The 26,794-nt window shown below is 64.2% G+C and overlaps 4 protein-coding genes across 21 annotated transcripts in view; 1 reads left to right on the forward strand and 3 right to left on the reverse strand.

Moving 5' to 3' along the window:
* Positions 1-124: 124 nt before the first annotated feature.
* On the reverse strand, positions 125-1,624 carry TAGLN (transgelin). Its single transcript, XM_080357954.1, has 4 exons — positions 1,225-1,624; positions 971-1,148; positions 786-888; positions 125-648 (listed from the first exon to the last, which is right to left on the reverse strand). The coding sequence occupies exons 1-4, from the start codon at positions 1,402-1,404 to the stop codon at positions 507-509; spliced, it is 603 nt and encodes a 200-aa protein (XP_080214080.1). The 5' UTR covers positions 1,405-1,624; the 3' UTR covers positions 125-506.
* A 1,941-nt stretch (positions 1,625-3,565) lies between these two features.
* On the reverse strand, positions 3,566-10,428 carry SIDT2 (SID1 transmembrane family member 2). Of its 13 annotated transcripts, none has more exons than XM_080358027.1 (26): positions 9,897-10,428; positions 9,552-9,673; positions 9,291-9,452; positions 9,156-9,201; positions 8,959-9,060; positions 8,798-8,881; positions 8,576-8,687; positions 8,389-8,454; positions 8,183-8,276; positions 8,021-8,076; positions 7,518-7,589; positions 7,366-7,440; positions 6,575-6,696; positions 6,424-6,497; positions 6,281-6,347; positions 6,102-6,175; positions 5,888-6,011; positions 5,686-5,803; positions 5,480-5,572; positions 5,293-5,401; positions 5,155-5,224; positions 5,018-5,064; positions 4,680-4,785; positions 4,411-4,521; positions 4,221-4,334; positions 3,566-4,124 (listed from the first exon to the last, which is right to left on the reverse strand). In XM_080358027.1, the coding sequence occupies exons 1-26, from the start codon at positions 10,104-10,106 to the stop codon at positions 4,062-4,064; spliced, it is 2,493 nt and encodes an 830-aa protein (XP_080214153.1). In that variant the 5' UTR covers positions 10,107-10,428; the 3' UTR covers positions 3,566-4,061. The 13 variants fall into 13 exon arrangements, 6 of the variants coding, with proteins under 6 accessions (XP_080214153.1, XP_080214152.1, XP_080214157.1 ...); XM_080358026.1 differs by having other exon boundaries at positions 5,148-5,224; positions 5,480-5,616; XR_013923164.1 differs by lacking the exon at positions 4,680-4,785 and having other exon boundaries at positions 5,480-5,616.
* Positions 10,429-13,885: 3,457 nt separating this feature from the next.
* Positions 13,886-17,522, reverse strand: PAFAH1B2 (platelet activating factor acetylhydrolase 1b catalytic subunit 2). 2 transcript variants are annotated; one of them, XM_080357890.1, is made up of 6 exons: positions 17,000-17,522; positions 16,392-16,479; positions 15,956-16,045; positions 15,631-15,747; positions 15,034-15,156; positions 13,886-14,636 (listed from the first exon to the last, which is right to left on the reverse strand). In XM_080357890.1, the coding sequence occupies exons 1-6, from the start codon at positions 17,491-17,493 to the stop codon at positions 14,358-14,360; spliced, it is 1,191 nt and encodes a 396-aa protein (XP_080214016.1). In that variant the 5' UTR covers positions 17,494-17,522; the 3' UTR covers positions 13,886-14,357. The 2 variants fall into 2 exon arrangements, with proteins under 2 accessions (XP_080214016.1, XP_080214017.1); XM_080357891.1 differs by having other exon boundaries at positions 17,115-17,165.
* Positions 17,411-26,794, forward strand: part of SIK3 (SIK family kinase 3) — a 51,902-nt gene continuing 42,518 nt past the window's right edge. For 4 of the 5 annotated variants that reach the window (XM_080357885.1, XM_080357887.1, XM_080357886.1 and 1 more), the window contains exon 1: positions 17,868-18,095. In XM_080357885.1, the coding sequence (XP_080214011.1) occupies positions 17,907-18,095 (189 nt within the window). In that variant the 5' untranslated portion in view covers positions 17,868-17,906. Of the gene's footprint in view, positions 17,534-17,867; positions 18,096-26,794 lie in introns of those variants that run through there. The other variant, XM_080357889.1, reaches the window with a different exon arrangement.

Here is a 26,794-nt window from a genome sequence, read left to right on the forward strand (position 1 = left end):
GGGGACGCCGTGCGGGGTCCCCGGAGCCGGGATAATGGGGTCAGGTGAGAGGAAACCTCGTGAGGCCGTGCTGGATGAAGAACCTTTTAATTTTGAGAAAAACGAAGTACAAAACCGAGGCCAATTTTCTTTTCTGCCCGTTGGCGAGGATCCCTGCGGCGGTGGCGCGGGGCTGGTGCGGGGGCCGCCCCTCCCGGGGAGGGCAGCGGGGCGCCCCGGGGTGCCGGCGAGCGCGGCGGGGGCAGGGCCGGCGGGCGGCGGGGCTGGCGGTGCGGCAGGGCGTGCGGGGCCGGGGGGGAGCGCGGCGGGGCGCCCCGGCACCCCGAGGCTGGCTGCGTTGCGCTGGAGGGTGTTTTGGGCCGGCTGGCGCTTTCTTGCCAATAAATACCAATCGGTGAGGGGCGGCGGCGGCCGCCGGGGCTGCGGGGGCTGCGGCGCGCGGGGCCGGGGGCGGCGGAGACGGAGGGTCCCGGCTGTGGCTGCTCTTGGGGCGGCGGGAGGGCTGCCTAGCTGATGATCTGCCGGGGCCGGCCGTAGCTCATCCCCGCCTGTGACGCCCCCTTGTTGGTCCCCATCTGTAGGCCGATGATGTTCTTGCCCTCCTTCAGCTGGCTGTCGGTGAACTCCCGCTTGTGCTCCTGCGCTTTCCTGTGGGTGGGGGACAGGCCGTGGGGCACCCGCACCCCCGCACCGCCACACCCTCGTCCCCATCCCCACTGCGCCCAGGATACCCAAGCGGGAGGGCCGGGGGGTCCCCACGGCTGGGGCCACGCTCCCCCACTTACTTCATGAACCAGTTGGGGTCCCCGTGGTAGTTGCCATCGTTCTTGGTGACCGCCAGGCTCCCCAGGGCCATCAGCGTCCTCTGCACCGCCGCCATGTCCTTGGCTGCCGAGGGACGGGGGGGCATGAGAATGGGCACGGCGTGGCACCCCCGGCCCCCCAAACCCCGGCTGCCCCCTGCCCGCACCTTCAAAGAGGTCGACGGTCTGGAAGATGTCGGTCTTGACCACACCGTATTCCTCAGCCGCCTTGAGGAACTGGGCGATCTGCTCCATCTGCTTGAACACCATGGTGGGCGGTGAGTCCGGGATCTTGACGGGCTTGGAGCCGCTGGGGTAGAGGCTGTTCACCAGGTGGCTGAGGACCTGAGCGGAGAGACGCCGGGCTCGCCCACGCGCTGTGCGGAGCCCCTGCCCGCCCCCCGGCCCCGGCCCCACTTACGACGCCGTTCTTCAGCCAGACCTGGAAGCCCAGGCGGCCCCGGTCGGGACGGCCCACGGCAGAGCCGCACTGCGCCACAATCCACTCCACCAGCCGGTCCTCCAGCTCATCGTCGTACTTCTTCTCGATCTTGGACTGGACGTCCCTGCTCATGCCGTACGCTGGGCCCTTGTTCGCCATGTCTGCGGTGGCTGGGAGACCTGGCAAGGTGACAGGGACTGCTGGGCTGGGAGATGCTGTCCCCCTGCCCGGGATCCCTGCGGCATCCGCCTCCCGCCTCAGCACAGCGGGGATGCGCCCTCCTCCCGGCTCTTCGTGTGCCACACAACGGCCCTGCAGCCCCGGCCGGGCACGTTTACAGGTGAGTGTGGGGCCGTGACCCCCACAGCCTGCCCAGACAGATGGCTCCCGTCCGGCAGAGGTGTCTTGTCCCCGCTCCCAGGTCAGGCTGTGCCAGGGAGCAGCGTCCCATTCCCTGCCAGCTCAGCCGCCTGCCAGCTCCTGGCTGCCGCAAACGTCCCCGGTGTGGCCGTGCCGTGTGGCTGGAGCAGCCGTGCTGTCCCGCAAGGCTGCGGAGCGGCAGGGCTGGATGGCTGTGGCATGGTGGCCATGGCACAGCAGGGTGGCCGTGGTGCTGGGGAGGAGCGTGGCAGGTCCTGGTGCTGGGGAGGAGCGCAGGCGAGGCAGGAAAGTGCCAAGAGCTGTGCCCGTGCCCTTGTACGGGCATTCTGCGGGCAGTGATGGCAGGTGCTGGCTGCGGGCAGCGCCGGAGGATGGCAGGAGGATGGCAGGAGGATGGCAGGAGGATGGCAGGAGGGAGAGGCAGTGGGAGCCGGCAGGCAGCCCTCAGAGCCAGCGCGGCTGTGCCATCCGGGACCCGTGCACCTGGTCCCCAAATCCACAGCGGGCAGATGCGCCTGGCGTCTGCCGGGTGGGCCCTGAGACCTGGCACAGCTCAGAGCAGCAGGGCACGCTCACCCTGATGCTGCCAGGGATGCAGGGGCACCCCTGCGCCCCGTGGTTCACCCCTGAGCCCACGGGCAGCCCACGCCAGGTCCCCAGCACTGCCAGGCATGTCCAGCAATGCCCCAGCCAGCTCGTGCCCTGTGCCCTGGCCCGGTGTGGCACAGGGGGACACGCGCAGCCCCCGGCCTCGCTGGTCACAGCTCCCTTGGCCACTCGTCATGCCCGCTGGCCACCAGCTGCCCCTGGAGCCGCCAGCCCTGTGCCCGTGTCCTGTCTTCGGCGAGTCACAGGGCAAAAGGGGCCAGCACAGGCTGGAGCCCCCGCACAGCCCCGAGTCTCGCACCGAGCCCCGGCCCCGCGGGGATGAGCCGCAGCCGCCCACCCACAGCCCCAGCGACAACGTGCGCCCGCCGCAGCCCGGGCGTGTCCCCAGCCCCGGAGCAGCTCTGCTCCCGGGAGCAGCGTCCCCAGGAGCAGCATCCCCGGCCAGGGAGCACATCCCGGAGCAGCATCCCCATCCCAGCTCCAGCGTCCCCATCCCAGGTCCAGAGTCCCCATCCCAGGTCCAGCGTCCCCATCCCGCAGCTGTCCCAGCGATGCCCCCCCCGCAGCGGGACTCACAGCGGCTGCTGGGGAGCGCGGGGCGATGCTCGGAGCGGGACTCACTCACTCTCTGCACACTTTGGGGGCCGCCCCTGCGCTAAAAGGCCGGCGCTGGGACAGTGATGTCAGCGCGGCCGGGGCCGCCACCCCCAGCCCTCCCCCCCGGGCCCCGCCAGCCCCGCTGCGCGCCGGGACCGCGGCCCAGGCACCATATTTGGGGAAAGACTCCGAAAATCGGCGGGTCCGGCCCGTGCCCGAGCATTCCCCGCGTGCCTGCGCCCCGCGGGGCCGCGCCGGGGAGGAAGCGGGGCCGGGGGCCGCGGCGCTAAAGTCCTTTTATAGCCAAGCGCTCGCCCGGCCGCGGCCACGCCGAGGGCTTGTGCCCTGACTTCATGGCTGGTTTCCCCGTGCGCTCACCGCCGGGGCGGCGGGCACCCCCGCGGGCCTCTGCCCAGCGCTGGCACCCGCCTGGGGAGCCCCGGGGAGCCCCGGCCCCTTTGCTGCCCGCGGAGCGGGACTTCCCCGGCCATCTCTGCCCCTCCCGGGGCTGCCAGCCCCACAGAAGCCCCGGTAGCCCCGGGGCGGCAGCTGCGCTCCCGGTCCCCACCGCACCTTCCCTCTCGCCGGGTCCCGGGGGCAGGAGGAGCCGCTGCCCCAGCAGAGCGCGGCTGAGACGCACGGCACGGCAGAGCCCACCACCCCAGGGACCCCCAGGGCCCTCGGCGCCCCCGCTCCCACTGCCCAGGCAGGAGGCGGCAGGCGGGGGCAAAGTGCAGACACTTTAATGCGAGTCCCTTCCCGGCTGCCCGCGGGGAGCAGGCGGGGGCCTCGCTGGGACACCCTCCCGCGACCCCCGCGGGCCTCGGCCACCACCGCCCCGCGCACCCCCCGCCCGCCGGCTCGACTCAGGCACTGAAGAGAGACCCGCACCCGCGGGCTGGGGGGCGCGGGGCTGTTGGCACGGAGCTCGCCCGGGCCCCACGCCGCGGGCACACGGAGCAGCAGCAGCACCTTTTCCAGTGTCACTTGCCACCGAGGACGGGTTCCCGGAGGCTGCCCAGCCCCGTTGCGCGCTACGATGAGCTCGGGGACGGGCACGCAGCACCGGGGAGGGATCCGGCCAGGGGGAGGGGGACGGAGCGGCCGGCGGGACCCCCAGCACGAGCATCCCTCCCCAGGGGCACACGCTGCCCGGCGGGTCCCCCCTTCCTCCCAGGGGCTGCAGCCACGCGTTTGGCACAGTCCCAGGGCAGCGCGGCTGCAGGTTCCTAGAACACGTAGATCTTGTCCCGCTGGACGCAGTCCAGGTCATCGTCCAGTGTCAGCAGCACCTGCGGAGCCAGGGAGGGGGCTGCGGTGAGGGGGGCTGCGGTGAGGGGGGCTGTGCGGAGCGGGGGCTGCAGGGAGACAGGGCCAGCGGCACCCACCAGGAAGGAGCCGAACATGGCGATGGAGGAGAGGAAGTGCCAGATGTCGTGGTCGTCAAAGAAGTCGAGCAGGATGCAGTCGCGGTTGTGCTCCCGGGACTCGGCCGGCGTTTTCTGTCAGGACAGGAGTGGCTGTCACCGCGCTGGCTGGCGGCCACCCCCCTGCCCCCTGCGCCGCCCTCCCGCTCACCTGCCAGGTGCTGAGGCCCTGGAAGAAGAAGAAGAGGGCGAAGCCCCAGACCACCGAGGTGCTGATGATGCAGAGCAGGGGGATGAGCTGGATGCGCTCGCCGCTGCGGAGCTGTGGGACAGACCCGGGGCAGCGTGTGGGCAGGGCTGGCAGGGCTGTCCCTGTCCCTGTCCCTGTCCCTGTCCCTGTCCCTGTCCCATTCTTGTCCCTGCCCTCCCCGCCAGGCACCCAGCACCCGCACAGCCAGACGGTGGGCTCTCAGCTCGCACCTTCATGATGATGTAGAAGGCGAAGTAGAGGAGCAGGTTGCAGATGCCAATGGCCAGCAGGTAGGAAGCGAAGTCATTGGGGCGGACAATGAGGCCGTAGGCAGCGCTGGGGGGGCAGGGACAGGCAGCGGGGTCAGCGCAGCCTGGGGGACGGTCCCCACGCACCCCACTGTTCCCAGACATGCTGGGAGATCGGGCAGCGCATGGGGACGCTGGGGCGGCCGCAGCTGGAGACCTGTCATGCTCAGCCCCTCAGGGGGGGCCGTGCCATGGCGGGGGGACAGCAGGGACGGGAGCGCTGGGCTGGGGGGCAGCGTGGGGTCCGGCTCTGCACTTACAGCGACCAGTTGATGATGTTCCCCATGACCAGGAGCACCATTCGATCCTGCACAGGGGAGGGGGGCTGTGAGGGGCGGGGGGGGGGGGCGCAGCGCTGCCGGGGGGGGGCTCCGCGGCACCAGCACTCACCACGTACATGGGCCCGCTGCACTGCCGCACGCAGTCCGTGTACAGCACGTGCAGGATGCGCCGCAGGATGCCCGAGTCTGCGGGGACAGCAGCGGTCACACCGAGGGGGCACCGCGCTGTCCCCCCCAGCGGTGTCCTCACTCACCCAGCTTCCAGCGGCCCATGTAGTAGAGCTGGGTGCTCAGCAGCAGCGTGGCCACGATGTGGATGACGGAGAAGACGATCCAGAAAGCCGTGTTCCCCTTGCCGAAGACCTGCGGGGCAGGCGGGGAGGCGGGTAGCGGGCTGCGGGGGCCGCCAGCCGCCCCCTCCATCGGCACCACCACACTCACCACGCCGACCACCGAGAAGAAGATGACGAGGGCCAGGCAGGCGTAGGCACTGTAGGCGCTGGCGTTGATGTCCGGGTGACGCTTCTGGTAGAGCTTCAGCATGCAGAGCCCCGCGATCATGTACATGAAGGAGGTGTCTGTGGGGGGAGGCGGTGAGTGGGGCAGGGGCGGCCCCGATGCGCACTGGGGGGGCCAGGGCCACTCACCAAACTGGAAGTTGGTGTAGTTGGGGCAGACGTGGTAGCAGGCGCTGAGCAGCCCCTCCATCATCAGCGCCGTGCCCATGGCGTAGAACAGCCCAAAGTGCTTGGGGATGCCACACTCCTGCAGGGGGCAATGGGGGAAAATGGGGGTCCTAGGCGTCCCTGCTCCCCCCAGGGTGCATCCCCGCGGCTGCCCATCCCTTACCAGGGCGTGGGTGTCATTGCGCATGAGCGCCCGGTTGTAGTTGATCTCCCGCTGGAGGATGATGAGGAGGAAGAGCAAGCCCAGCAGGACGTAGCCCAGGTTGCTGAGGATGTTGTTGAAGGCGCTGCGGGGGGACCAGCCGGGCGGTGGGTGCTGTGGAGCCCTCTCCCTCCTCAGGGTGCCCCCAGGTGCCCACCGGCCCCCCTGAACCCACCTGAGGTTCCCCAGTGGGTGGGCGCACAGAAAGTTGTAGTAGCAGATGTCCTGGTTGCCGGTGACGTTCACCACCTGTGCGCAGGAGATGGGGATGTGGGGACACAGGGGGACACCTGGGGCGCTGGCGTGTCCCCATCATGGCTGGCTCATCCCGGGAGCCCCCCTGCTGCCACTTACCGTCTGGTAGGTGATGACGAGCTGGATGACGGGGAGGGCGTAGAAGACGGCGATGGTGGCGATGTTCCTGGGACCGGCAGGGATGTCAGGGGTCCCAGGGTGGGACAATGCCCTGCGTCCCCCTCCCCACCGCCCCCACTCACCAGAAGTAGATCTGGTACTTCTTCCGCAGCACCCGCTTGTCCTTGCGGGCCAGGTCGGCCACGCAGAGGTATTTCTGCAGGAAGGAGAGGCGCGTTTGGGGCTGGCCCGGCTGGCGGGAGCAGCTGCGGCCGGGGCCGGGGAGGGACGCACCTTGGTGCGGATGACGTTCTTGTCGTAGTCGATGTCGGCCAGCGTGTCGTAGTCGTCCTCCTCGATGGAGCTGAGCGAGTCCAGGCGCGGCCGCCCGGCCACGTTCTCCAGCGACCGCTCCCCTGCACCCGAGTCAGAGGATCAGCGGAGCCCACGCCGAGCCCCCCACCCCGCGGGACCCCAATCACCCCAATTAACCGCTCAGCCGCCTCCTCGCCAGCTCCACGCAGAGCCCTGCACTGTCCCTGCCCACGCGGGGGCCACCGCCCCACGCCCTTGTCCCCCATTATCCTGCCTGGCTGGGGTCGGTGGGGGGGCCAGGAGGATGATGTCCTGCCCGTGGGGGGGCTGCCCCGGCTGCACAGGGGCGGGAGGGAGCAGAGGTGCTCAGCGCTCGGGCACAAGCGCGGGGCAGGGCAGATTTTGGCTTGATTGGCCCGTCCCCGCCCGGTAGCGGCATCTACCCATGGCGATGCTGAGCGGCCTCGGCGGGGTGCAGGGCGTGCGCCGCTTGAACTGCTCCTGCCCTTCAGAGGAAAGCCAGAGTCACCACAGCAGCGCCAGCGCCAGCGCCGCGGGGTCCCGGCGTGCGGCCGTCCCAGCGGTGCCGGTGGGCACCCTGCTGCGCGTGCACGGGGGGCTGGCACCCCAGGGTGCCAGGAGGTGGAGGGGACAGAGCCACAATGGTGCTGGCAGTGCGGTGCCATCGGGACAGCCCGGCACTGCCCAGGTTTGCCGGCTCGGCGGGGCTGTGGCTGCGCTGGCCACCGCATCGCAGCCCCACGACTCACCCGCGTAGCCATAGGGAACATCGGCCGAGCCCACGCTGTCCGTGACGCCCTCGGCGCTGCTGGAGGAGCCGTTCCCTGCAAGGACGGGCAGGCGGGGTGGGCATGGCCGCCCGCCCAGCGCCGGGCCGCGAGGGATGGGATGTGGCACTCACCGAAGGAGCCATAGCCATAGCTGTCATAGGGAGAGTGGCCCAGGAAGGCGTCGGGGATGCTGCGCCCATGCCCTGCGAGACAGGAGGGTCCCCTCGTCCCGCGGCACCCCCAGCTCGGGGCCGCACGGCCGCTCGGCACAGAGCAGCGCCCGCGCCCCGGCCCCGGCACGGCAGCGGGATCGCAGCCGGGGACAGAGCGGACACCGGCACCTACCCAGGAGAGATGCTGGGAGTCCCGGGAAAGGCGTGGAGAGAGAGACAGAGCTGGTGAGACGGCCAAGCCCCCGCGCACCCCAGAGCCAGGACACCGAGCCCCGGGCTGTCCCTGTCCCCTGGCAGCGGGGTTTGTCCCCAGGGAGCTGGGCACAAGCGGGGCTCAGGGGGACGGTGAGGAGCTCCCGCACAACCGAGGGCTTTGCCACGGGCTTGAGAGGGCAAAAATGACCCGGAATCCCCCAGGCAGAGCCCCCGAGCGCTGCCGTCCGCAGCTGCCGCCCGCTCACCCGTGTCCAGGCTGGGCGAGTCCATGGCTGCCAGGAGCCCCTTCCTCTTCTTGTGCCTGCCGAGGGAAGCGGCCGTGAGCAGCGCGGGGGACGGGACGGGACGGCACCCACGGCTCAGCGCCCGCAGGGGACCGGCCGGCCGGCGTGACACCGGGCACTCACCGGCAGCTCTCCCAGCAGGCGATGACCAGCGTGAGGACGTAGAAGGAGAGGAAGATGCCGAGGCAGAAGAGCATGCTGCTCACGTAGGCGTCCGCTGCACAGAGCCGGGACGAGCCCTCAGAGGGGTGGCAGCCCCAGGGAGCTGCCACAGGGTCCCCTGCACAGCCAGGCGCTCCCCGGCCCCCAGCGGCCCCTCCCAGGCTTACAGGTTATGGCGGGTGACACCATCACCTCCAGCATCTTCTGCCGGTTGTGCTGATCCATGGGCTCATCTGCAAGGAGGTGGGGGGGTCAGCCCTCTATGGGTGCCACTCCTCACCCCGTCCCCAGCACACAACCCACGGTGGCGGGGTCACGCATGGGTGGGTGCGTCCCCTGGCCCCCTGGGCATACCTGGGGAGGCATTTTTGGCAAGGGGGTAGTAGGGCAGAGGTCCCCCACACGCCTCATCCTCTGTCTTCACCACCACCACCACGTAGAAGCTGTTGCTGGGGAAATCCTTCTTCTGCAGCGCCCATCCAGATGGGAGAGAGACGGGGGTGAGCGCAGCCCAGCCGGGGGTCCCGGCAGTGGCACAACCCCACGGCATGGACCCGCAGCACAGCCCGTGCCCACCTGCACCGTGATGGCCGCCTTCTTCGTCATGGTCTGGTACATCCCGATGAAGGCCACGTTGTTGTCCAAGTCGTAGACAGGGCACTGTGGGGACGAGGGGCCGTCAGCCCCACCACGCACCGCGGGCTCCCCGGGCAGGAGACCCCGCCACCCAAACCTACCAGGATGTCCTGGATGGAGATGACAGAGCATGGGAAGGCCATGGCCGACGTCACCTTCACGATCACCGAGTCCACTCCCTCAGGGAACTCATACTTGAAATACTGGGGGGAAAGGGCCATCAGTGCCGTGGCGGCCGTGCTGTCCTCCCTGCGCTGACCCTGGGTGCAGACCCTGTCCCATGCCGGCCCCTGCTCACCTGCGGCTGCGCGGCCGTGGCGTTGAAGCTGAACCTTTCGTCCGTCCTGCAGAGAGCACGGGGAAGGCCGTGAGGTGAGGGCGGCCCCGCGGGCAGCGGGCAGGGCCGGGGGCCGGGGCGCAGGGCGGCCCTCACCGCAGCACGAAGTTCTCCACGCGCGTGACCCGCAGCTGGTAGGAGGCGTTTTGGGACAGTGTGGAGACGTCCACGTAGAAGTGCTGGGTCTCCACCTCCGCCTTGGTCTGGGGCTGGCACAGCGTGCGGCTCACCTCCTGGTACGCGTACTTGCGCTGGTACCTGGGTGTGCAGAGCTGCGCTGTGCCCGCTGCCCCCGGGACCCCGCCCGGCGCTCCCGCGGCTCGGCCGCGCAGGGCAGCAGCCACCACCGGTACTCACAGACCCCGGAGGATGAGCGGCACCTGGAAGGAGACCACCGCCTCCTTCTGCCGCACCACGAAGAGGATGGGCAGGTCCTTGTGGTCGGAGAGGACGTTCACGGACACGCGCACCCCCTCTGTCTGCGGGACAGCGGGAAGACAGGCGTTGGCCAAGCAGGACCCGCTGCCGCGGGCTCGTCCACAGCGCCTGGACTTTGCTCGGCCCTCGTGGCAGAGGACGCATGTCACTGCACGGTGACACCGTTCCCTCCACGCACCCCAAAGCCCCGGCTCTGGGGGACCCGGGGAAGGGGATCCCGCAGAGACGCGGGCAGCGGCCGCTCTGGCCGCCCCGCCGGCTCACCCTGTTCCTCCGGACGCTGTGGTTGAAGGCGTAGATGTTGAGCAGGTCGGCGTCCACCCAGTCGGTGTAGGTGGTGTTGAAGAGAGCTTCCTTCTCCCTCACCTGCCGGTCCCCCCGGGGCAGGGGCAGGGACAGGGACAGGGCCAGTGACAGGGCGGGCGGCAGGGCCAGCAGCGCCCAGGCCAGCGCGGCCGCCCCGCTGCCCGGCATCCCGCCAGCATCCCCGGCCGCGCCCGCCGCTCGCTCCGCGCCGGCCAAGGTCCGCGGGGCGGGACGGCCAGACGGGCGGACGGGCGGACGGGCTGACGGACGGACGGGGCACTCAGCCGGGGCGCGCCCGGGCTGCCCGCCCCATGGCAGCCGCGGTGCCGCCGGTGCCGCCGGTGCCGCTCCCGCTCCCGCTGCCGCTGATGGCGCCGCCGGGCGGGCGGGCGCTGCGGGGCCGGTGGCCGCGGGCGGTGCCGGTGCTGCCGCCGCCGCCCGGGGCCGGATCCTGGTGCCCGGTGTCGCTACTTTCGATGTCCCCGGTCCGGAGGCGGCTGTAAACACGGACCGGCGGTGACGTCACGCCCGTCACACGTTAAAGGACCAGCCCGGGGAAGTGACGCGGCGGCGGGCGGGGACCGGGCGGCCCCTGCCCAGGGGAACCGGCCCCCCCAGGAGCCCCGTTCCGTGGGGACCGGCCCCGGGGACAGCCCGGAGGGGGAGCCCCTGCCCCACAGGGCACCCCCAGGGGAAGCTCCGTCTCCCAGGGGAGCCTCTGCCCGATTCAGGACCCCATAGGGGGAGCCCCTGCTTTCCTTTCCCATTTCCCTTCTCCCATCCGCATTTCTGCGCGGGGTCCCCCCAGCCTCCCCCCGGCTCGCACACCTTTCATTGCCAGGGGCTGAAGTAATTGGAAGGAACTGGAAGCTTCTCCAGGACTTGGTTCATTGGGGTGTAGTCATGATGCTGCGCGGCATTTTAGAGTCCATCTCCCGCAAACAGCCCCAGCTGGCAACCAGCCTCCCGCTGACAGTCCTCGCTCTGAGGGCTTTATGGCCTTTACATCACATTTGGTGTGTCTGTGATTGGGTTTTGGGGTTTAAATGCTGCGCCAAAATAGCTCAGCCCCACATTATAGAAAGCCATTTTCTGGGCTTGAACTGGCACCCAAACCTCTGCCCCCCGCTTTCCCCGGCTCGCTGCGGGAGAAACGTACGGAGACAGGAGCGCTGCTGCTATTGTGCACTTTATTTCTACAGGTCCTCTGAGCGAGGAGCCCAAAGCTCTTCTCAGTCTGCACATGGTTTGCAGGCTGCGGGCGGTGGCGCTGACAGCAGATGGGACGACTTGCTGGGGGACAGACGGACGCCCATGCGGGAGCTGGAAGCAGAGCTGCGCCTGGAACGCGCGGATCGCCCGCCGGGCCGGCTGTGAGCGGGACTGCGTGCTGATGTGCGTTCCCCGTTTGGGTCAAATCACCGAGCAAGCGGCCACCTCCAGGCCGCGGTCCTGCCGGGGGCCGCAGCCCAGCTCCCTGCACCCGCAGCACCAAGCTGGCAGCGCTGGGAACAGGACTGACCTCTGTGTGCTGAAAGGAGAGGAAAAGCGACCAGACCCCCGACAGAGAGGGGCAGGAACAGAACCACACGAGGAGGGGGCGCGGCTGAGCGCGGCTGCCGACACCCCCGAGGGAACGCACCGGCGCGGGCGGTTCCAGAAACAAAACACAGAGTCACGGAGAGTGGGGTGGGGACACGGCGCCTGGGCGCACACACACACACGCTGCAACACGGTGGGTGAAACACTGACATTTATATCGAAACACGCACTAACAGAGCGAGCTCTACCAGCCGATGCATTTTTGCCAAAGCAGGATGACATTTGTGTGTCCCGGGCGGCGTGCAGGCCAGGGGGGCAGCGCGGGGAGGCTGCCCCTCGTGCAGCTTTCCTGCGGTCACCTCCTGTCCCCGGTGAGTGACAAGCCTCTTGCTGTCCTTTCACACCTTTTGGTTTGCTTTCCTCTGTGCTGCGCTAGAGTGAAACTGGCAGGGAGCTGTGAAATGCGGGCGGGTTGTGGAGCAGGGGAGCAGCCCGAACGGTGGCACGGCTCCGGCTGGCCCAGCCCCAGGGAACAGCGCTCACCCAGACCAGCACCGACGCTTTTCTCCACGTCTTGCGGCCAGGCGCTTGGTTTTTGGTACTCGCTCAGCCTCGCATTGCGAGCGGGACAGGCTCTTAGCAGCGACAAGCAGAGCCGAAGCGTGAGCAGAGGGGAACTAGTCCCCGCTGTCTCTTGCAGGGCTGTCAGCCTTGAGGACAGTTTTGAGAGCGGAAAAGGGCTGTGAGCACCAAACCGAGCACCGAACCAAGCGCCGAACCGAGCACCGAGCGTGGCCACTGGCTTGGAAACCCGTCAAACCTCCCGTGCTGCTCGGGGTGGCCTTTGCGCAGCAACCCCGGCTGCGCGGGCCGAGCTGGGACATCAGAGCTTTTACCGCACAGCGCGCTCCTGGTGAGCATCTGTGGAGCCAAGTGCCGCGGAGGGAAGCAGGGATGCGGAGATTAACCAGCACACCAGCCTACAGACCTGCCAAGCTCACGGGGAGCAGGAAGGGTGTGCTGGGGCGGAAAGTCCTTTCCCTGGGAACGCTCCACTGCAGCATGTTTTTAACATTTATTTTCCACTCTCCCTTGCCCCAAGCTGCCCAGCATCGGATCGGACGTGTGAGCAACGCTCCCTTACAGCCACCCCGCAGCTCCGCAGCCAAGCAGCGGGCGGGACCGCGCTCACTGCTCTACCGCGGCACTCCAGAGCCTCCCGCGTCCTTCATCTGTGTGTGGATCACGCACACAGGACACAAAACACACACTACGCATGCAAGCCAGGCAGAAATCTGCTACGATCACATCTACGGGAAGGGGGATGCAGCGGGGACAGGGCACGGACTGCGCAAAACACCAGCACCCTTTGCTCCAGAAAGGACAGACACTATATACAGCAGCCCGGACCGCAGCGCCGCGAGAACTCGGACACCTCAGCACCCTCCGGAACTCGAGACGTCGCTAACGGGCTGCCCGTTCCCCTCCGATTTACCTGCCGGGACCTGCCGTGGTGCCACCGAGCTCCCACTCCGGCAGGTAAGCCAAGAGGAACAGACTTTGCTTAAAAGTGTTTTATTTGCAAGCACAGTCACCATCTAGGGCTCTGCCTTTCAGATCCAAACGGGTTTCTTTCTGAAAAAGAGAGCCTGGCGCTTCTAAACAAACGGCTGTTCTGCTGTCACCGTTACTAGACTCCAACCAGCCCTCAGAACCAAACACCAAACCAAAATCCCCCTGGTCACAGCCCGCCCCGCCGGCTCCGCTGCCCACAGCCGGGAACAGAGGAAAAGCTGCGCCATGACTTCACTTTCTACCATAGGAGGCTGGAGCTGCTCAAATAAAATGTTTATACAAGTAAAAGAGAAGCGATAAAGAAATATACAGCTTGGAATCTGTAAAGCTTCAGAATGACTTAGGCCTTGCACACAGGGGCTATTCATACGGGCTTCCTTTAGAAAACACGGATGTAACAGTCATACTTAAAAAACCAAATAAACCAAAGCAGAAGAGGGAGCAGCTCTGCACAGAGCCCCCGGGACCCGGCGGGGACACGCGGCCGGTCCGGAGCAGCGAGGGCGCCACTGCCTTGTGCAGCGTTCACCGGATCGTTAAAATCCTAACCCGAGCAACTGTTAAAAGCCAGCGACACAACACACGGAGGAGCAGAGAACAGGCCAGGCAGCAGCACCGCACCGAGACCGCCCTGGGACGCTACGTGGGAGGGACGGTGAAAAAAGCACGAGAAGAAGCACCTGGGAGTGTCACACGAGTCGGGTTGACCGTTTGGTTCTTTACATTTCTGAACTCCAGTTTCATGCTGCTTCAGAAAGGAGTGAGAAAGGAACAGGAATCGCTTAAAACCCCCCAGAAACAGAAAAAACAAAACTGAAAGAACAAACAAAACAAAACAAAAACAAAACTTTAAAAGGTGGGACCGAGTTTGGAAAAATGCATCCGTTCTGGCTTTTGCAAGTGGAATGTGATTCATGTTGACAGGCTAATACACTGAGCACAGCCCCCAGCCGGGACCGGCGCCCGGAGCCGTGCGGGGCTGGCGCAGGTGGCTACGGGCTTCTAGACAACCACGGAGCAACGAGAGGGGCACAGGGTGACAGTCCTGTTCTCGCTTTAAATGAGGAATGGTTTAAAAGTAAAACTCTTCTTCATCTAGTTTCCTCCTGCAATAAAACCAACCGAGCCGGCCCCCGCAGGTACAAGACCAGTTAAACGTGAGCCTTCCCCCTCAAAACACTAGGTACGAACATCCGGCAACATTCTACAATGGAAAGTGCTTTAAGAAAGAAGGATTCTGTAGTGCCAGTGACAGAACTGATCGGATGGGCTGGACGCTGCTGCTCCCGCGGGCGCGGTGGCTCAGGCCAGGGCGGCTCGCTTCTCCTCGGGGGTCTCCTCCAGCAGCTGCATGATCAGTTCGTGGAGTGGTTTGCAGATCTTGGCATAGCCCCCTCCCGTCAGGTGCAGGAAATCGAACATGTCGTGGTAGGAGATGGTGCCGTCGGAGTGCACGAAGCCGGCGTCCACGTCCAGCAGCTGCACGTTGGGCAGTTTGGGGAGCGAGGCTTTGAGCAGGTGGTTCACCTTGGCGTTCTTCTGCCGCAGCGGGTTGGGCTTCTCTCCACGAGGTAGCAAGCCCTGGCACAAGAAGGAGGCAAAAAAGAGCTTCAGGTGACTTTGCTGGCCTAACAATGGTGCCTCTCAGCTTCTCAGATGGTGGCGACAAGAGGAACTCATCCTGTGAATCAGGCTTTGTCCAGTCAGACCCAATTTGAAATGCAGCCGAGAGAGGCAGATGAGCCACCAGCACAACTGGCGCAGACCTGCTCGCTTTTCCTCTTTCTGGTTGTTTTTCCCCTAACATATCAGTTGTGCTCTTTGGAGGAGCCTTCAGCAGCAACGTGAATGCCACCGCCCGGCTTCCCAACAGGCAGATAAGCGACCGCCCTCCCCCGAACGACCCGTCGCTCCCTGGCTCGCAGAGCACACGGGGCTCCCCGAGCAGCTTGTTTTCCCGGCACTCCCAGGGACGTACCAGCACAATCACTTTGGCCTGTGGCTGCTGGGTGTTTATCAGGCGCACAATAGCCTCGATCCCACCTGCTACTTCTTCTGCTGTGTTTCCGTGATTATTTGTTCCAACCCAAACAACGATGACCTACAAGGAGAAAAAATATTTGTGGCTTTTTCAGGACGAGCTGCAATAGCATTACCGACCCTGAAAACCCTGTACAAGTACCATCTGCAGCCAGCAAGCTGCAGGAAGAGCCGGGCTTAAGGCTAAACCCAGACTGGAAGAGGCCTTCAGCTGCCAGGAATGCTCATCTCTGAACAGCATCCTGCGAGCTCCTGTGCTGGCCAGGGCTGCTGCAGCTTTTCGGCCAGCCTGGGGACGTCTGAGCCCAGCCTGGTGCTGAGCCCCCAGAGACACACCCGCAGGAGCCGACACTCGTCACACAGGGTAATGTATAATCTATACAGTACAGCGTGAGCACCTCAGGGGCAGAGACAACCAGACAGCTCCGCTTTCTACTTTCAAAAGACTGTAAGTTGTTGATTTCACTCAGTTCTGCACCATTTGGGCGCTTTTTAAGTCAGCACAGGGCTGCCTGGTTTGGTTTTCTGCTTATACCTTCGGTTTGATGTTCTCCAGTTCTCCGTTCTTCAGCCTCCATAGAACGTGTCCTGTGGTGTCTCCATCGATCCCAAAATTCAAGGCGTGAAGCGGTGAGAAGAGCTCTCGCCAGATCTGCAATCAGAAATCAAGTCGCTATTTCAGAGCAGCGTCCTGACCGTGCAAGAAAGAGCCTACGCAGACAAGTGAGGTCTTCGAGGACAACAAAAGAAAAGGCCCAAAAATCAGAAGGGCAGAAACTGGCAGTACCACACACGACCATCAGTTACTGGGTTAAAGAACCAGCCCAACGGCTCTGCCCGCCCCTGCTCTCCTGCCGTACCTCGTACTGCTGCAGCAGCTGCACCATGGAGTCACCCACGAACAGCACGTCAGGCTCCTTGTCTTTGCAGTCTGAGACAAACCTGTTGTGCTGTGAAAGAGAAGCAGCGAGGTGAGCCCGGCAGTCCTCGCGGTCCCTCTGCTGGGACAGACAGGGACGCGCGCGGGGGAGCTTTGTGCTGTGTTTAACAAAGGGGCTGGCAGCTGCTCCTGGCTGGCGCCCCAACCGCAGCGCTCTCTGAGATGGTTTCCAAGGGCAGTTCCCACAGTGCAGATTTCTGCCTCACTTCAGTGCGACAAGGCGGCCACAGGCAGGTAACCCGACAGCTGTGGGGCAGCAGAGCCGCCGGAACGGGCAGCCTGGGCACACAGGAGCCGTGCGGCTCCATCCGACAGCTCCCAGCACAGAAACCAGCCCGCGCGCTCCCCCGCCTCACCTGCGACATCCACCTGCCGTCCCCCTGCACGTCCTCGGCGGCGTGGGGAACCGCGGCGGGGTTGGAATCTCCCTGGTTCATCCTGTTCCTGCGGAAACAACGTTCCAGAGAAGCCGCTTTCAGCACCGGGGAAAGGCTGCGGAGGGACCCGCCCGGCGCTCGCGGGGCAGCGCACGCCGCTGCGGTGCGTGCCGGCTTCTGCCAACCGAGCGCGTTATGCCCGCAGGAGGGGCAGACCGGCTGTGCAGCGGGTCCTGCGCCCGCGCAGGGGTGACAAACGGCGGACACACGGAGCGGCTCGTTCCGCGATGCCGCCGCGCGGCCCCGCCGGGCTGCGCTGACACGGCGAGCGGCGCCCGCGGGCGGGGGATCGGCCGCTATTAGCGCAGCGAGACCGCTGCCGGCGTCTGAGCCCCGCGGGCGGGATGATCCGGCCGCAGGGACCGCGCAGCCCCGACGCGCAGGATCGGAGCGGGCAGAACGCGGCGCGGGGCCCGGCCCGGCCGCACAGCTGCCCGGGGCCGCGGTGACAGCCGCGCCCTCCTCCCGCCCCGCCGGAAACGGCCGCACCGGGGCGGCGACCAGGGCGGGGCCGCGCTCATAAGCACCGGCTGCTCCGCGCCCGCCGCTCCGCGCGGGTCTCGCCGGCCGTCCCGCGGGGCCCGGCGGCAGCTCCGCGGGGGCCGCTCTGGCGGAGGCCGCAGCCCCGGCCCGCGCACTCACGGCGGCTGCGGCTCCCCCCGCGACTCCATGGCGGGCACCTCCCTCCCTCGGCCCGGCTCCCACCGCGCCTGCGCCGCCTCAGCTTCCGCTTCCGGCGCCGCCGCCAGCCAACCGCTGTTCGCCCTCCGCGCCGCTTCCGGCCGCCCTGCCGGAGGTCCCGCCCAGCGCAGCGGCCGCGCTGGCCCCTAGGCGGCGCTCGGCGGCGGTCAGCTCGCGATGACGTCATTCTCCCGCCCGTGACGTAATTCTCCCGCCGCCAGCCAACCGCTGTTCGCCCTCCGCGCCGCTTCCGGCCGCCCTGCCGGAGGTCCCGCCCAGCGCAGCGGCCGCGCTGGCCCCTAGGCGGCGCTCGGCGGCGGTCAGCTCGCGATGACGTCATTCTCCCGCCCGTGACGTAATTCTCCCGCCCGGGAGGCGAGGTGAGGCGCACCGGGGCCTGCGCTGGGGGGGGGGGGGGGCTGTCCCGTCCTCCGCAAACCCCGGGGAAGGGCCCGAGGCGGCCGGGGTGGGCGGCTCCCGGAAGGACGTCAGGAACAAGGCGTGACGTCACCTCGCCGGTGCCCGGAGCACCTGGGGGTTCAGCGGCGCCCGGATCGCGTGTTCCCGGCGGTCTCGCGCCTCCCTCCCGCCGCTTGGGGGCGCCCTCCCCCCCCAACCCCGCACGCGCGGGTGCGTCACGGCGGCGCTGGCGTCACGGCCCCGCCTCCCGGTTGCCATGGCAGCCGCCCGCCCCCCCCGCTGAGCTCACGCGGTGCCGCAGCCCCGCGGGGGGGGTTCGCTCCTCGCGACAAGATGGCGGCGGCGGCTGCAGCGGCGGCGAGCGGAGCGGCGCCCCCCCCGGCCCCGCGCCTGCCCCCGGCCCCGCCGCCCCCGCGCCCGCCCGGGCCCGCGCGCATCGGCTACTACGAGATCGAGCGCACCATCGGCAAGGGCAACTTCGCCGTCGTCAAGCTGGCCACGCACCTGGTGACCCGCGCCAAGGTGAGGGCCGGCCCGCGGGCCCGTCCCCCCGCCGCGGCCCGGCCGAAATGGGAGCGACCCCCCCGCGGCGCCGGGCCGGCTCCGAGCCCGCGGGGGAGCGGGCCGGGCCCGCCGGGCTGCCCGCGGCCTGTGGGGCTGCAGCCGGGCCGGAGCCGCGGGGGTGAGCGGGGCAGCGCCGGGCGGTGTCAGCGGCGCCGGGCCCGCGGCCTCCGCAGCCCCTCCCGCCGGGTCGCGCGGTGCCCGGCTGCGTGTGCGACCGCGGCTCTGGCGGGGCAGCCGGGCCCCGGTGAGCGGCAGCCGTGTGCCGGGAGGCAGCGCCGCCAGCCCGCGGGAGCAGCGCTCCGCATGGGCCTGGAGCTCCGCGGGGCGGAGCGCGGGGCCCGGCCGGGCCGGGAGCGGCTCCGGGGTCCCCGGGGCAGGGCCGCGGCTGCTCCGGCCCCGGAGCGCGGCAGCACCGCTGTGACAGCGGCCGTGGGGGCCGTGTGCCGGTGCTGGCGGCGCCGCGCTGTCCCGGGAGCGGCTGAGCCCGGGGCCGCCGTGAGGAGACCCCGCCGGGCCGCGCTGCCGTGGGGCCGCACGGGGGCCGGGAAGGAGCTTTGGGTGTCTTGTGTCCAGAGTGACATTATATGGCAACAGTGGTACAAACGCCGGTTCCTTTGGTTTGTGGGAACTCCGGCTTTTTGCCCGTGGAACTAAGACAGTCAGTTTCAGGGACTATTCCCAAATCCTGGCCTCGTCCCCTCCTCAGAGCCGGGTCACTTTGGGTGCTGATGGCAGTTTCGGTGCCTTCCAGTGCTGCCGCTGCGTTGTGCGGGCTCTGGCCGCTGTTGTCCCCATTCTAAAGCTGAACTTTGCTGACAGAAGCAGGGCTGAGAAGTTCAGACGCTTCACGTGCAGGAGGCTGATCCTCTTGAGTAGACATCAGTCGCTCCTGTAGCTTCAAGTTGCGTTGCTGTTTTCAGCCTCCCTTGTTGAGCCGAGGTTTCTTGTGAGCGGTGCTGACTCCAAAGTTTGCTAAAGCAGAGTCTCTTTCGTGTGGGAATAGTTGGTTTTTCTGAAGAAGAGCAAAACGTACACAGATTTTTGTCTGGAAATCCTGTTCAACGTTGGTAGGACTCAGGCTGCATTCTACACATTGTTTCCCAGAGATGGAAGAGGATGCCAAGCCTGAAAGACTCGCGCTTTGCTGAGTAGCGCTCTCCCCTCATTTCCAGAGCTGTGCAGTGAGTGAGGGTGTTTCGTTGGCTTTGGGCAGCTCTTTCCTGGCGGGCTGTGATCCCTCGGAGCTCCGCATGCTCGTACCTGCGCTGGCGCAGCCGCCGCCTGCTCGCGGTGCCGGCCGGGGGAGCGCGGCGCCGGGACTCCGCCTGGGCGCTTTCTTACTGCTGAGCTCAGGTTCCCATCCAAACCCCAGCCCACGAGCAGCAGTGCAAGCAGACGGGTTGGCTGTGGCTTGCGAACCCTGTGCATTGTTGTTTTGGTGCTTCTCCTTTGCTGGGACAGCGCTGGGGAAGGGCAGGGGAGCTCTGGTTCCAGCTCTGGGACTCGGGAGGTGCTGATGTCAAATGGCGAATCTGTAGGGAAAGGTTTTTTTGAATGGCAATACAAAACAATGCTACTGGAAGTGTGCCTTCATCAGGGTAGTACTTTTAAAGGTTTGACTTATGGAAATGACTTAGAAGCAAGTAAAGCTGTGGCGAAACGACCCCATTTAGTGATGTGAAATAGCCGTTTGGCCCGAAGCACACGCGCGCAGCCCGTGCGGCGGGGCTGTGTTCCCGGAGGAGCTGCGCAGGAGCGGGCAGCCCTCAAACACAGCCCTGGACCCCGCGCACACGGAGCCCCGGCGCGTCCCCTGCCACGACAGCTGTGCTGCCATCGCCGCCCCTCCTCGGGAACCGCGCTCGGAACACATTCCAGCACCAGCATCTGCGAAAGCTTTGAAATCCATTGTACCCTGGCTTTTGAGACCTTTTCCAGAAAGCGCGGTTAATGACTATGAAGACTTGAGTTCTTTGCTGCTCCGCAGTCTATCGATGAGGTATTGGAGTCTGTTTTCCATTCGTATGGACGTTTCCCAGGTCAAGCAGGCTTTGACATGACATCTGAGGATAACAGCTTGAGCATTCCTGCCTTGCGTCCCCTTTTCCCTAAAAAAGAGAAGCAGAGAGTATCTCAGTGCCTGTTCTCGGGCGGAAGGAGCGGGGTTTGCTGGCTGCGTGGAAATGGAGGGCCGCGTTTATTTACAGAGGAGAGCGTGTGCTGTGTGTGCCTGGCACGGATTGCTCACACAGAACGCTGCCCTTCACATGGAACTGCATTTCACGAGTTGAATGTGGGTCAGCGGTGTTGGGGACACTAACGAAGGGGAATGTTAATCACCCTAAAGGGCAGGAGGCCTGTATTCATGATTGTCTGTGCTGGAACTGAGGAAATAGAGCAGTTGGCAAATTCTGTATGAACCGAGGCAGCAGTTCACGTGCAGCCCCTGGTCGTGCAGAGCTGGAATCCATGCTCTGTGATGTGTTCTGATGGCTGGACGGGAACTGGGGCTGCCCCTCTGACTGGGATAACTGGGCGCCTGTGGGTGTCTTGCTGCATCTCTCCCCTCCCGTCACCTTTTGCCAGAAACCCTTGCTTGTTTCTGTTCTACACATCTTCCAAGTGACCTACTGAATGGATTGTTTTCCACACAATTTGCATTTATAAGTCATCCAAGTGACTTCATTAGAATTCCAGCTCTGTTTGGTCACTGGAGTTGGTTTTTAATGCCTTGTTTTTTCCTGACTGCAAATGTTAAACTTCCCTCATCCCGTGAGTTTAAACCCTTGCGCTGCACGAATTGAGCATTTCGTTGGTAGATGAGTCCGTGCTGCTTGTTTCTCGTGGCCGTAGAAAGGCTGATAGTTGTGGATGGCTAATTCATCTGTTCTGCTCACACGGCTGTGTGCTCATCGCCTGTGTGCAGCACAGTTGTATTTTAGCTCTCATTTGGAGGGGACATTTAGTAAAAGCCTAAAAGCTAGGAACGGCCTTTGGCTAAGCATGGTTGCCACAGTGGGGGTAAGAGGGAATATTTCTTAAACCTCACAGAGGCATAAACTGTATCAACTGCAGGCGGAAGTACCGACATTATACGTTTCATTACATCTTCCTTGCTGTAGGAGACAACGTGCGATTACCGAGAGATGAATGCAAGAGCGTGATTAAATTTGAGAGCAGGCTGCTTCTGGTTAACGTAGCGTCGGGGCCAGGAGAGCCGGCTGGCCACGGTGGTTCCTGCAGGGCAGCAACGGGGCTGGGGCTCCTCTGGCCCCGCAGCCCCTCTGGGCAGGGCCGCTGCTCTGCAACAGCCGAGGGAAGCGGGAGCTGCTGCTCAGCCCTGGAGCTCTCAGTTCACCGGGGCTGAGGTGGGTCCATCTGTTGTGTTTCCTCCACCTGGCTGCCTCCCAGTGTCCGTCCCTCCCAGGCGCTTGCGGTGCCGGCGCTGTGGCGCTGCTTGGCAGCGTGGGGAACGCCGGGCAGCGGGGCCGGCACCTTTGGGCAGGGGCAGAAATGGCCCCTGTGAGGAGGAGAAGCCGCTGCTGACAGGAGCGGGAAGAGGAGCAAGCGTGACACTGGTGGGGATCGCTGTCTCTTTGCTTGGCAGGTGTCTCACAAAGGTTTGGTGGATGCTTTGGGGGCCTAATTAGCGTTTCTAGAGCCCGTGTTCTCATCTGTGTTTGAAGGAGGAATCGTGTTAGAAGGAAATAAGGAAATGGCAGCGTGTTGCTGGGAGACTGGGCTCCTCGGGTATCGGCTGTTCTCACAGAGAAGCTGCAGCTAAACTCCTTTTCCCCTCGTCGTTATCAGCCTCGAGCAATTGCTGTGGGAATGCGCTGGCCCCAGCAGCTCACCCCTCTCCAGGTGATCGTACGACCGTGCGCTTCCTCCGGGAAATAACGCGTTCGGAACCTGCTCCAGTGCTGCCAGCGGAGCTGAAGTCACAGCCTGTCGTGGAAGTTTTCCCCATCTGAAGAGGTTCTGATGTGAACTGTGTCTTCTCTTATGTGTCTGTCGGTCCTGCCGTTGTCTGTCAGTCCCACCGTGGTCTGCACGGCGCTGCCTTCAGCTGCGTGTACTCATGCGAGAGGTAAACCAGCTCAAGTGTCTCCCTTTGGAGCATGCTCAGGTTTGAGTGGAGCAATTTGGAAGGCCTCTAGTTAAGCCATTGTACTCGTTATTACAGACAGGGCCTTTCTGCTGATCCCAGTCCAGGAGTTTCATATGCCACATTAACACTTAAATGAAGAAACCGCTGAAGGCTGATTCATTATTAGTCATTATGTCTCTTTTTCTAGTAACTGGCCCCAAGTTCTCCATAGCTGAGGCTAAACCTCACCCTCTCTGTTAAATGGCCATCAAAGGGGTTCCATCAAAAGGGAATTATGTGGCTTCAGCCAAGTTTCAAAGTAGTCGAATCACACTAACCCACACAAACAAACTCCCACACCCAGTGGAACTGACACGTCGTGCTTAAAAATAGCCCCATGCTCGCCCGCGTGTGCGGGGAGAGCTGCGCTGCGCTCGGGCACGGACGGGCCGGAGGTCCCGGGCGGCCCCAGAACCTCCCACGGAACGGAGCAGGGCCAGGCGCACACTCGGGGTTCGCCATTCCTTGCTGACTGGTTGTGAATCAGGGCGCGGGTGTAACGCTGCCCTATAGCGCCCAGGTCAGCGGCTCGTTCTTCGGCTCTTTCTCTTGGACATGTAACAGTCCCTGGGTTGTGCTTCACCCAGTCACGTTCTCATCGCAGGCCGTGGGCTTGTTCGGCTCTCTTCTCATTCCGTGCGTTCCAGCAGTTTGACCCCTTCAGTGAGGTCAGCGAGAAAAGGCTTGAGCAGCACGGCCATGGTCAGTGACGCAGAAAGCTGTCCCTGCTCTGTCCCCAGCGGCGCTCAGCACAGCTCTCCCTGCTCCCAAGGATGCTGCCGCGGTGCTGCTGCGCGCGAGTTGTCTTCATCATTGGGCGGGATATTAAAAGCTTTATGGTTTACAGTTACAGGCATTGCTCTGGCCAGAGGAGTGTCGAAATTGATACGGCAATTACTGCCGGGCTCGTCATGGATTGTGACTCTCACATGCTCGATGAGACAGAAGTGCTGGTGGCTGGAGGAGTGCCACCGGCTGGCGGGGACGCGGCGCTGGGCTGGCTGTCCTGCCCCACCGGCTGGCGGGGACGCGGCGCTGGGCTGCGGGGACGCGGCGCTGGGCCAGCCGTCCTTTGCCACCGGCCCGCTGGAGAGCAGGCAACCAAGGTGCAGCCGGGGTGTCAGTTTTGCACAGCACCGGTGTTCAAAGTACAACTGTAAAAGTGCTACGACAGCGAGAATATGTTTTAAAATTTCCTTTTTCCTTCTGTCTTTGCTTGTGTCCCGAAGGCCAGAACCGCCGCTGAAGTAGCGTTTTGCTGTTTCTAGCATTGCATTTTACCATTCGGCTTTACCTTTTCTACTCTTTGGGCTCCTAGCACTAGAACTGACCTGCTGTAGATGCCGGTCTTTCCCCAGCCGTGGATTGCAGTCCCGTTTGATGGATGTGCACACAGGCTCGACGACGGCCGCTCCGTGGGCAGCGCCGCCGTGTGCCATGGCCGGAGCAGCCCGGCGTGGGCCGCGTCCCGCTGTGCCCAGCACGGTGACCAGCGCTGGTGTCTCGGCCCTCGGGGAAGCGCCTCTTCCTGCCCGATTTGCATCCCGAGCCCTAAGTCAGCAGCTCGGGGTTCGCGTGGTGCCCCGGCTTGTTCGCGTGAGTCACCGTTGACACCGTCGTCAGCGCCAACGTGCTTGTCCAAACACGAGGAGCGCGGTGGGGGCACCCGAGCAGGCTCTTGTAAAGCCAGTATCGTGGCTCTGAGGTAAACAGCAAACGCTCTTTGTTTTACCACATGTAGGTCTGCAAAGTCGAAAACCTTCTGCGTGAGTCTGTGTGATAAGCGCGTTTCTTGCTGGCTGGAACAAAGCTCGCTTCCTGTCCTCCCGACCCAGATCCTATTGGCGTGCAGGGAGAGACGATCTGGGCTGGGATGTGTTTTCATGCTGGTCCCAGAACAAAGGCTGCTTCTCACAGCCTCCCCAGCGCCGCCTCGCAGGTGGAACCCTCAGCTGTGCAGCTGAGCTGTGACGGGGAAGCTCAGGGCCCAGAGCTCTCCAAGTGTATGTTAGAACAGGAATATCAACTCTCCGTTAAAGTGGTGGTTAAGATTGCTTCTTATTTTTTACTAGGCTTTTTTTTTTCCTTCTGTTAAATGTGTTCTGAGATCCTGAACAGCAGTTCCAATCTGCCCTTTGTTGTGTTGTCTTTGCATGGGCAAGGGTGCAAGTGGCTGTGCGGGAGCAGAACGCAGTGTTAGCGGGCTGCTTTGGTTTGGAGCTTTCAGAACCTGAAAAGCCTGCTCGAATAAGAGCAGTGTGTGATGTGTGGCTCCAGTGAGTGGAGCCGGCCCATCGGTGGCGTGTGTCCGGCCCCGCACGCCCGGCTGCGGCCATCCCGAGCCAGCCACCCAGCTTTGGGCTTCTGTTGCATGCGAAACCGTTCGAAAGCCGTATGGGAGCAGCACGGTCATCCCAGCTCTGCTCTGCCTCCTGCCACGCTCTAACCCTGCCTTCTTTTACGGGATTCCTCCCCAGAAAGCCCCCCCTGGGCTGCAGAGCCTGCCAGGCCCTGCTGGTTTGGGTCTCGTGCTGTTGTTTCTGCAGCAAGTGTTGACAAGCCTCCTGTCCGCTGGCTTTGGGGCCGAGTAGAAGGCGTTGTGGTGCCGCTGTTTTGGCTTGGGACAGCGTTGCCCTTTGCCATGTGCTGTCTATCCTTGTGCTCGGTGTGTCTGCGCGCTGGCTGGCGCGGTGCTCGCTCTGGCGGTGCCGGGGCAGGTGCAGTCTGGACCGTGCTAGGTCTGCCCAGCACCGCTCCAGAAGCTCAGGTGCAGTGGGCTGCAGGTGGCACAGCTGGTGAGAATTCTGCCCCGCTCGCAGGCAGAGGTGTGGATAAAGTGTTCCTGGCGAGGTCTGGCAGCGCAGCCCGGCTGTTGGTGACCCCTCAGCACCCTTGGGTCCGTGTTTTGGCTGCCCCTCTGCACCGCAGCCCATGTTTCGGGTGGCGTTCCCCATGGAATCCGTGGGGTGGCCTCTCCAGTTCCGACACCAAGCTCACGTTATGGGAATCCTTCCGCGGAGTTAATTTTCCTCGGTGTTGGCATGTTGTGAGCCAAATGTGTACACAGTTTAGTGCAACAACTTCCTACTGATGGTGCTTCGAGAGGAGCTGTTGTTTATAAAGCGAGGGATTTCCAGCTCTGTTTTTCTTCCCTCTCCAGTGCAGAGTAAACTCTCAGAACTGAATTTCTCACTTTTTGACTGCTTGATAATACTTGTTGGATTCTGTTGCTGTTGGTTCAAACACGTGGCCCCAAGGGGAGAGTGAGCTCTGTGTGTTTTGGACGTTTCTAAATCTAGACGTGGTGTAAGTCCCCTGGGGATGGGTGACGAAAGGCAAGTGAATGGGAAGCACTGAGATGTCAAGCCGGACAGGTTGGCTCTGTGTGTGCTGCTGGTGATGGTGGGAAGGTCTTGACACAGACAGGCTGTGCTTGTGTTCAAGCTGGACGAGGAATTGAGGTGGGAACAAGAGGAAGAAGGGAACACAACTCAGTATATCCTCGCTGTTCGCAGACTGTGGCACAAGGGCTGTGGGCAGCGCCTGGTGAAGGACGGTGAGGGCCTCTCTGCTCGGTTGGCCTTCGTTTCATGGTATTCCAGCCTCTTGTACACGTGTGGGAATGTCTTAAAAAATAAGTCCTTAAGCCTCTCCTGGTGATACTGCTGTCATTACCAGGAGTTTTTAGAAGCTACACTGTGAGTAGTTCCCTGATTCCACCCTGCGACGTGTCTGAAAACAGCCCTAGAACTGATGCCGAACGCAGTGGTTGGAAGTCGGGTTGACTGATCCCTTTGGCAATCGGCAGGAGTAGACACACGATCCTCGGTTGCTGTTCAGGCTGATAGTGCTGGGGAAATATTTAGCACATAGGTGACACTTCTAATCTTTAAAGCGCTCCGTAAACATTGGCTAATCCCACAGCACACTTCTCGGTTGGCAACCTGTCTGTCTTCCCTGGAGAGAACAAGTGGCTGAGAGACTACGTGAAGTTGCAGCACGAGGCCAGGATGGAGCTTGAATTTCAATTGGATTTTTTTAAAGGAATAATTCAGGCTCCTGGATCTGCTGCCTCTGTAACCCGGGGCACGTGAACCGCGCGCACTTGACGCCTGCCTGGAGCTGCCCTTGCTCCTGGGCCGGCGGCTGAAGCTGCGCCGCGGGGCCAGGGAGGCTCGGGATGGTTATTTGGGGTTCTGCAGGCACAGCTGCCCTCTGCTCGTGCCCTGCCTTTCCCCAGGGCCGCACTGCGGGGTCCTGCTCTCGTGGGAGCACCGAAGCTGTAGGAGCCGGGAAAGAGCATTTGGTGCCACACCAAAGAGGAGATAGCTGAGCCGGCTCCGTGGGCCCTGCGGCGGCCGTGGCTCTAGCTCCCGAGAGTGCCCTGATCACCGAGCCACAAGGAGGGAGGGCATGCTCGGCCTCTCATGTTGAAACCAGGCTGCTGTGTAGGAAGGAACGTAAGATTGGTATCATCAAAGGCTGCAGGCAAGAGGGAACATGATTT

This window comes from Nesoenas mayeri (genome assembly GCF_963082525.1).
Source record: "Nesoenas mayeri genome assembly, chromosome: 22".
Classification (NCBI taxonomy): domain Eukaryota; kingdom Metazoa; phylum Chordata; class Aves; order Columbiformes; family Columbidae; genus Nesoenas; species Nesoenas mayeri.

Excerpts from the sequence above, each read along its gene's own strand:
- TAGLN (XM_080357954.1), bottom strand. The coding sequence starts at position 1,404 with ATGGCGAACAAGGGCCCAGCGTACGGCATGAGCAGGGACGTCCAGTCC. Across the intron at positions 1,149-1,224 it reads TCTGGCTGAAGAACGGCGTC|GTCCTCAGCCACCTGGTGAA; the intron begins GTAAGTGGGGCC and ends CTCTCCGCTCAG. Across the intron at positions 649-785 it reads GACCCCAACTGGTTCATGAA|GAAAGCGCAGGAGCACAAGC; the intron begins GTAAGTGGGGGA and ends CCCCACCCACAG.
- PAFAH1B2 (XM_080357890.1), bottom strand. The coding sequence starts at position 17,493 with ATGACGTCATCGCGAGCTGACCGCCGCCGAGCGCCGCCTAGGGGCCAG. Across the intron at positions 16,480-16,999 it reads CGGCGGGCGCGGAGCAGCCG|GAACAGGATGAACCAGGGAG; the intron begins GTGCTTATGAGC and ends TTGTTTCCGCAG. Across the intron at positions 15,748-15,955 it reads AGCTGCTGCAGCAGTACGAG|ATCTGGCGAGAGCTCTTCTC; the intron begins GTACGGCAGGAG and ends TTCTGATTGCAG.
- SIDT2 (XM_080358026.1), bottom strand. The coding sequence starts at position 10,106 with ATGCCGGGCAGCGGGGCGGCCGCGCTGGCCTGGGCGCTGCTGGCCCTG. Across the intron at positions 5,225-5,292 it reads CATGGGCCGCTGGAAGCTGG|ACTCGGGCATCCTGCGGCGC; the intron begins GTGAGTGAGGAC and ends CTGTCCCCGCAG. Across the intron at positions 4,335-4,410 it reads AGGGCCTCAGCACCTGGCAG|AAAACGCCGGCCGAGTCCCG; the intron begins GTGAGCGGGAGG and ends CTGTCCTGACAG.